This window comes from Haemaphysalis longicornis, unplaced genomic scaffold (genome assembly GCF_048455015.1).
Source record: "Haemaphysalis longicornis isolate Haplotype H1 unplaced genomic scaffold, Haemaphysalis longicornis Haplotype H1 scaffold_3, whole genome shotgun sequence".
Classification (NCBI taxonomy): Eukaryota; Metazoa; Arthropoda; class Arachnida; order Ixodida; family Ixodidae; genus Haemaphysalis; species Haemaphysalis longicornis.
In genome coordinates this window covers 125331466-125340508 of record NW_027526335.1, presented here as the reverse complement: position 1 = coordinate 125340508, position 9043 = coordinate 125331466, and the positions used below count along the sequence as shown (strand labels likewise).

At 49.9% G+C, this 9043-nt stretch overlaps 1 protein-coding gene across 1 annotated transcript; it reads left to right on the top strand.

The window, feature by feature from the left end:
* Positions 1-6648, top strand: LOC144173416 (lactosylceramide 4-alpha-galactosyltransferase-like). The gene is made up of 3 exons (XM_077701854.1): positions 1-300; positions 1806-2040; positions 6198-6648. The coding sequence occupies exons 1-3, from the start codon at positions 221-223 to the stop codon at positions 6615-6617; spliced, it is 735 nt and encodes a 244-aa protein (XP_077557980.1). The 5' UTR covers positions 1-220; the 3' UTR covers positions 6618-6648.
* The last annotated feature ends 2395 nt before the right edge of the window (positions 6649-9043 follow it).

Genomic DNA, 9043 nt, shown 5'->3' with positions numbered 1-9043 from the left:
CCTATAATGACCTAAAGCGCACTGGTCGATTGAATGTCTAGGCAGCTTCGACGACAGCTTCTTCTTCATCGTGGAGACCTGGAGGCAGGCGTGCGTTAGCTACACCGAGGCCTGTGCAGTCGAGTCTGCGGCTCGGCACCACCCCGCATCGCAGGTGGTCCTCTTGTTGGCCCAATTTTCACCGCTCGGAAGCAACACTCCAGCACCGAACTGCCCACCAATGGATGCTCTTCGCCGCATCGCTAACGTCAGGATCACCCGCCTCGATCTCGCTGACCTGTTCGCTGGGACGCCGCTCAGGTAACTTCGTTAATAACGAAAAAAAAAGCTTTATTAAGCGAAGCTTATATGGCTAGGGTTCACTGTATTTTTTAGTGTCTGCGAACGAAAAGCAACGTGTCTTTGGAGCACAAATCTTTATAGTTCAAGGCGTTGGTAAATGAACGTCCCCGTGTGTGAGGGATTAGCACGCGGTCGCCATCAAAGTCGCACGCTGTTCAGAAGGTTGATTTGAACCTCAAGCCTATGCGTCTCGTTACTTGAATGTGTATATTGAGTAGATTAGTAATGATAGGCAGAATCTGCAAGATAAAAATTTCTTTGGGCTTTTAACTTATGTGCCACATCACTTTGATATGCATTTCGAGCAGATTACTTGTCAACTTTTTTGGGATCAGTAAAGTCTCAGGTAGATAATGAAGGTTTATCGAAGGTTTGTCACTGTGTGACATATGTCTGCCATGTCTACGTACGTACCGCCTTTTTTTTTCTTTCGGCGCTCCAGCGGGTGTAGTTGATGGAAAGGGCAATAAAGAACGTAGCACTTGTCTAGCGAGAGTGCATAGGCGAGGCGCTCTCCCTTGAACGGCTCTCAACGGCGCCATTGGTTCGCCACGTCCTCACCCGTTACCATGCGCATCGAATGTGGGCCCTTAGATTTGCTGGATAAGCATTTAAAAAAATCTAAGCATAGCCCGGGCCCAAACCCAGAAACCAGCTCGTTCCTCGTAGCGTCAATCTAACCTTCGAGGTCGAGCCAGCCAAGGTCAGGCCAGTGCCTCATGCTATTGCGCGGGGTGAAAGCGTCTGATCGTTGTTCGTTCCAGGGGGGGAAGCATTAAATGAGGGAAAGGGGGAAGGAAAAAACTGTGCTTGATTCCTCTGTCGTAGGAATCGCCAAAACACGAAAGTGAGATGTGCAGCGAAATCTGCAGCTGAGCATGATTTGTTGGTAGGCGGCTGTCTTGTGGGTGTGCTTGGTGAGCGACGTCCTGCTGGCGGGTCACTTCGGCAAAAGTGTACTCGCGTCACTTCCGTGACAGATATGACGCCAGTGAAATCGCTGTGTATCGCGGCATAAAACACTCCCGGGTTAAAATACAAAACCCGTAAACGAACAACCCGAAGTATAACGTACTCTTTAGTCCAAAGGTTGCTTCCCCTCAAGAAGACCCCGTGTGCAGGGGTGCGCCCTTTACAGGCCGCTTGATTCGTTGTACTGGCGTCACTTCCGTGACGGATGTGACGTAAGTGAAATCTTTGTGAATACAATTTCGTATTTCAAGGGCGCGTGCCGTCAGATAATTATAGAAGGAGGCGCTGGCTGCATCGAATTCACGGCGTTTTCACTCCTGTACAGGCGACTTAGTCGAACTAGAGCAGCGTCTGTGTTTTGTCTTTTGGTGCAACGGTGTGCGCGTCCTGTGCGCGCCCTCGGTGCGAAAAAAAAACTGAGTTATCGCGCAACAAACTTGCTGTAACTGCGTTCAACTACAGCCATTTTTTTTCACCCTATAAATTGCCAGATACTGGGGCGCCAATAATCCCAACGGAAATGGTGCCGCTACGTTGGCTCGGGCGGCGCGCTTCGCGCTGCTGTGGAAGTACGGGGGCGTGTACGCCGACCTGGACGTCGTCGTGAGGAGGCCTGTGCTGGGCGCACTGCGAAACTGCATGGGCCAGCGTGGCGGCGAAGAGCGCGACTCGCCGACCGTCAGTGGAGCCGTGCTCGTGTTCGACAAGGGCCACTCGCTCATGGAGGTAAGCGTAACGCAATAAGCAAGAGTTTACGGACAACATAAAAGGCAACTTCGGGTTATTTTTCTTCCGGTAGCAACCCATGAACTGTGGTATGCATGCGAGATGTCTTATAAATATAAGACATATAAGGCATGCATGTCTTATAAATATAAGAAATATAAGGCATTTCAAAAAAATGCCACACATAATACCACGGGCTGCCCTGCGGCAAAAAAACAAAAACAAAAACAAAATTGCAGCTTTCATGTTCCGTAAGCTTTTGCTCTTGACGTTACGTCCTATTCGCTTGCTTGGGTGGTGTGCTTTTCCAGCGAACTCATCTGTGCACGCGCAAAGTTGGTACCGAGTGCTTCGAAGCGAATTTCGATGGCATGTTATATTAGTACATGTTTAACACTTCTAAACTTAGATATCGCCCGTGATAACGAAGATTATGCACCCAGTGTATCATCAAAGTTCGCCTTTGCTTAGGATTTTGCAGCCTCCAATCTAGCTATATTTACTGCACGATGGGATTCAGCCTTTCACTTGCGTTGAAGGGAGCGCACAAACAGTCTAGTGTTACATTGGCGATGGCGTACCCGTACCGAGCTCCATCGCCCCCGTCATGTAGCGGTAGCGTGGTGAACTAGCGCCGACAGGAAACCTGCCTTGGCGTTGACGACAAAGAGCCGACCAAGAGTCGAAAGCAAAGCCTAACTGGTTTACTGCACGGCGAGAGATGAACAGCTACAGCACAGGAACATCACCCTTGTGGGCGAACTTACAGCATGACTCGGGCAAAGCGACGCTCCATACGGAAGCCTCAAGCATTCCGACACGGGTCGCTGAAAGGGCAGAATTTATACACAGAAACTTCAACGCGGTTTCAGAGCCTTGCAGCGCTCAGAGCACGGCACAAAATTTACAAACATACATGAACACCCTTCTCCGGTATCGCGATAGCCGGCGCACGTTGTGCCTGAGAGAGGGGGCAAAGGAGGGATCTCAGCGGGTGCCGTTTGTTCGCAGCGGCGGGTCTCAACACGCCGCCACTAAATTCAGCTTGTTCCGGATTTTGCAGCTGCCGTGGGCGAGAATAATCGCCAACGAGTGTCCGCATGACGTGCACCCCCCTTCCTGTCGTAACTTGTGTAAGGAAGGCGGGCTTTTCCGCAACACACGAAAACTTCATCTCACTGCACCGCATTTGTATCACGCGTGCACAGGGTATCGGTGCGCTGAGTCGTAACACTAGCCAGCGCTCGTCGATGGGGATACTGAGGCAGACGTCGATGGCCCACAGCTGTTAATGAAGCGAAAATCTGCAGTCTGCTGGTTAGGGAATAATACAGAAAATGATGGTGTACTGTTTGGTCATAAAGCATTTTTCCCTCACTCAATAGATGCGGAGTATTCAGAAGCGCAATGTAACATGACAGAGAGCTTGTCTCGCGCGCGAAGGCAATCCGAAATGCCATCCGAAGGCGACGATGCAGAGTGATGAAATTTATGAACACCAATTTTGCATAAAAATTAGCTTTTCAGATATACTGGGCGTTAAGGGTGGTGTCTTATCTACGTGCTGCATTATAGTTCACAAATCCGTTGCTTGCAAAGAAAGGATTTGTGTGGACCTCTTGCGATGAACGATGGCACAAAGTACGTAGATACTTCTCAGTAACTAAGCTGAATTGCGGGTTGGTCGTGTTGGTAAAGGTTCATGTTGGAAAAGCTAAAGGAATACTTGCACAAGGTACAAGACAGGACGGAATTTTTTTCTTTTTTTTACTAGTGACTGAAGAGTTTAATCGTGAACACACATACAATCAAAGCCACCGTCACCGCGAAGTGTACATTGCAATTTGACCACGCGGCAAGATCGCGGCGAAACAAAAAAAATACACTGCATTTAATAACACCGCGTACAAACCCAAAAGCAAACGAAAGCGCACACACCACCAGCCTTTTTCCAAAAAAGAAAATTAAGCGCCTGATAACATGACATACAGTTAATTGACTTACACATGTATCTCCACCTTTCTTAATACGAAGCGCTTCCAAAATCTTTCTTGTGGCCTGCTTTTTGTGCTTGTAAAAAAAAAAAAAAACAGCATACCGAGAGCTCCGTTCTGTCTTATTCTTGTCCAAGTATTGTTCGCGCTTTTCCGAACATGAATCTCAGCAATTCTTAGGTACTGCCTAAGTACTTCTCGAAGGGTTTCGTCCTCTTGCCACTTGCGACTATTTGCTTCGCGATCCGCTTTAGAATGGCTTGCATCCGCCTCCTACGTGTGACGTCGCTTCCCGCTCCCGCCGCCATGTATTGTGAGGATTGACGGATTTCACTGCCTGTCTGTTCGCCCGCTCGGCCGCGCTCTTCCGCCCCCTTCAGCTGCGGCGTCCTGCCGTGTTCGGTCATCTGTTCCTATTCTGCTGAGTTAAAGCGCGTGCACTAGAACACCTCGGGCTATGGAGTTCTTCAAGGGACAGGTGGTCTGGGAGCCGTTTTTCGGTTACAGACGCGGATTTTAAGGCGAAGCTTTAGTGTTTGCACTGATTGCCTCTGTAACGTGAAAGTGCCTTGCCGGACAGCTAACTTCCTCTGACGATGATGAAGAATGATCGTGGGTGAAGGGAAAGTAAAAAAAATTCTGGGCCATTTCCACTAACGTGAAGCCTGGGGAGAGCGCAGCATGCAGTGTATAAGTGTATTCAAAGATTGTAGGTCTCTCTCTTGCCACAGGGCGCGCGCTGATTGTGCGCCGGAGAAGCCATGGGGGGAGGAGCAATCGCGCGCTTGCTGAGGCGGTGGCGCCCTCTCTTGCGTCGGACCGGATTTAAGCAATTAAATGAGATACAGACTGGCCGTAAGTTGTCTTCGTGCCACACGCCGCAGCATGCTAAATAGTATGCTTTATAGGAAAAATTCTGGCATTTTAAAGTAATTTCTTGACGGAATTTAACAAATTTCTGTTAAAAAATGCAATAAATTCTGATTATTATGAATTTTGAAATTAGTCTAAATCATGTTAGCTTATTTTAAACCAGTTTTCTCTGTTATAGACTTGTTTTTTGACCATCATTTGACAAGTTGATTTACTTTGACAACACGAGATGACGACAGGAAACGCCGACAGCCCGATCCCCTAAGGTGCTTTGCCCCTAAAACGCTTCCCGTGACGGAAGTCAAACCTGGCTCACTCGCGTTATCAAGTCGGTGTCTATCCGATTGTTACATTTCGGCATGGTCGAAGTGGTTTGGAAAACTCGGAAGACAACCAAAGAATCCGTCACGAAAAAGCTTTCCACTATTGTCGTCGCTAGACGGAGGGGTGCATGAGATTACTGCGGAGAGGTATAGCTTACCAGCCAAGGACGTTTTCGTTTCCGCGTCAGCAGAAAACACTAGGCTGTATGAAAGAAATTACTGTTACCGTCAGAACTCGAACCTGGACCCGAATAGAGAAACTGAGCGACAGCCCGTCGTCTTACCGAGCAAGCTACGCCCACACGAGGAGACGGGGAGACAGATGGTGTACTCAACGAGCACAGCGGCGGGTCTACCACTGCGCTCAATCAAAGCCCTGGTGTGAAGTTCAAACCGCATAAGGTATGATTACGGCGATCATGTGATTTGAATTAGCGGCGACCGTAACAGCGTCTGGGGCGGGGGATGGGTGGGATCCTTGGTGGCGACGCATGAAACAAGAGTGAGGGGGAGGCAGTCAGTGAGAAGACGCCATAGCCGCGCGTGCTGCCCTCTTCTTCACCCTCCGCCAGGGGCTCCTCTCCGTTTTCCTAATGCCGTCGCTGCTGCGTTCGCTCACTCGGTTATGCAGACGCCACTCCCGCGAAACCCAAGTAACGGCTGCCAGCGTGTCCGATTTCACTCTTTGTAGAGCCACGTGTGTGAATTCAAATGACGTCGCATGGGTTATCGTTGTGGCTGTCGTTTACATCTTCGCAGTCCTTCCACCTTCACAGCGTTGACTGGAGCCAAATTTTATTCGTCCAACAATCGCCATTTGTTGCTTTTGTATATAGCTGCAGTATTCGTAAGATTAGGGGTAATTGGACTATACTTTTGAGGAAGTAGTCAGAAAGGTTTTTTCTTGTACCGCTCGTTGCGAGGGTAGTCGCGCTTTAAACCTAAAACCATTGTCTTTATCACGCAGCTTTGCATGGAGGACGTAGCACGCCAGCACCACGACTCCAGACTGTTGGTTATCTCCGCTTCGGAAGCCTTAGCACGGACACTGCGAGACCACTACGTTTGCCGACGTCACGAGTCGCCCCAATTCGCGCCTGCTCGCGAATTACGCTGCGCGGACGGACCCTCGTGGGTCACCGTTATGCCGCAGGAGGCATTCTTCTCCTACGAAGCGCAGAACTCGACGCCGCCCCATCTCGGGGCTGCTCACGTGCGTGACACTTTTCACCATGGGACGCGAAGCTACTTCGTTCGCCAAGTTTGGCCCTCCGGTCTCTCGGCCCGACACGATCATGGACATCCGAGCTGGGCTTCGCGAACCGAAGCTGATTTGAACTGCCCGCATGTCTACCGACGGATGAAACTGGACAAACGGCTCATTTAAAGTGATGCGCGCCTTGATAATTTTGTTGCCCTAATTGATCTCATGGTTTAGAAGTTTCGTAGTTTTCTTTGTATTCAAAAGATACCTGTTCGTCATCGGGCGAGCTGTTCTACTCGTCAAACAAAAAGAGCAGCATTATTACAGGAATAAAACATCGGGAATGCTCTGTATTCCAATGGCTCCGCAAAGCGAAGTTGCCGAGATCATTTTCCTCTGTTGTATTTTTAGGGGCGAAGCTCCTAAAGCCATGGGTCTGTCCATCCCTTGTGTCTCGTGGTACGTGACCGCCGCATGCTTTCGGAGATGTCGCAAAGTGGGCTGCGTTGCACGCGCAAGAACCGGCTGCAACCGGTAGCGCAAACTCGGCACCGGGAGCGCGAGCTTGTCTGTGTTCGCCAACGGAGGCGCGAGCGCACGTGCACTGCGAGGGGGAGATCGCGCAAGAGATCACGCCACGAACGCAGGCGGGAGTTTGGCCTCGGTCGTCGTGGGGTGCGGATGTGTTTTTCGTTCGCTCCTGCGCGGCCGGGGCGGTATCGCGATTATGCCGGCCACGCGTCGCGAGCCATGGGTGTTTCGTTCGGGCGTCGAGCGCTCTGCTGTGTGGGGCCGTCGAGCGCCTGCTCCCGCTCGCCAGTAACCGCTCTACTACCACGAACATCACCCAGCAAGCTCCCCTCACTTCGGACCTCCGCGCACGACTCATCGCAGCACAGCCTCGCCTCTACGCTCCACCGCTCCCGTCGAGAACTTCTCCCGGACGCAGCATGACGCCAGGACCTGTGTTTGTGATGTGTACTGCGTTCGGTGGCGCCCAGTGACTGTGGCAACGCTTCTTTTCCCCGCGGCGCTAAACTTTTCTCTTTACCTATCTCCTTTTTCTCTACCCTATCCTATTCATCCCCTTCTACATTCCCCATCCCCCGGACTGGGTTGTATGCCGGTGAGCCCCCAGCTGGGCTCAATAATATCCCCAGTCCAATTTCTTTTCCTTTTCCATCAAACCACTACTACTACTACTACTACTACGAACGCAGGCAGTCGTTCTCGGAGATCGAACGAGACGCAAGGACCATTGCTCGTTTCCTCTCGTCTTGTTCGGGCACAAGTTCGCCCTAAATAAAAGTTCTTTCTTCAAATACGCACTCAGATGTATCCATATGAACCCTACCACGATCCGAGGAACGTGTATAGACTTAGTGTTTGCAAACTTCCCATTGCAGCCAGTACAAGAACCTCTCTCGCTTCATTTCACAGATCATAAAGCCGTCGTAATGAAGGGACCTCGCAATCCAGTCATGACAACGACGAAATGAAAAGAACAAACGAAGAAACGACACAACAAACGAACAAGAACAAAATAAAAGAACAAAATAAAAGTTAATTTGTACAATGTACGCACACAGTCTTACGTCTTTCTTAATGATGTAATGGGCGAACTTTCACGGGAGAGTTACGGTTACCGATGATCTCCCCCTCTCGAGCTTCGCCCCAATTATCATCATTCATTCCGTGGATATGGCGTGATTTTTTAGTGTTAATATGTGAATATGTGCTAATATGTGAAATATTAGCGCTGATTTCTGTGGGAAAAAATGCCTCTGGTTATGGTGGTAAATTTAACAAGACTTCGGTATTACTCTAGTGGGCTTTTGAGGGTGCTTTGGACTCTGAGGGTGCAACATTGAGTCGATTCATGTGACGGGGCGACAAAAACAAACACCTTCAAGCAGCAGCAGCCCTAGCCTTGCAGCTATAGTAACCACGCGCGAAACACGCCAGCGGGTCGCCGTCCCGGCAAGAATTATGCGAGGCATAGGAATCAGGAAGTAAAGGGTGTTCCTGTTGACCAGTGCCAACACAACGTAGTTCTTAGGTTGTCGGATGTTGTTTGTAAGTCAGTTTCAAAGATCAGAGTGCTACAGGTTATTCAGTTCAACTGCGGGTTCCACTGCACCCGAACAGTACGTGCCGTATATAATCGCCCCCTCTGTGCACCGAGAAACGCTTTTGACATTTTCTTTAGAAAGCTATTGAGGGAATAAACCTGAAAAGTAACAACCTGAATGGGGAAGACAGCCAGCAAGCAAGCGAGCTAGCGATCAAGCCATCACTCATACCATGGACCAAAGATAGTTTTTCTTCCTTGAGCAGTGTTGCCCTTAGATATAATCACGAAGTTTTGCGAAACAGGTTTCTTTTATCAGCGGAGCTGCTTATGGTTGAGCGTATTCCGGTGGCGTTAGCAAAACAAAATACAAAACAATACTGCGCCGCATGTAAAGGGTGCACAACCGCCGATAGGGTATTATAATATTGAAGCCACCCGCCGCGGTGGCTCAGTGGCTAAGGCGGGGTGCTGCTGAGCACGAGGACGCGGGTTCGATTCCCGGCCGCGGCGGCCGCTTTTCTGATGGAGGCCAAAA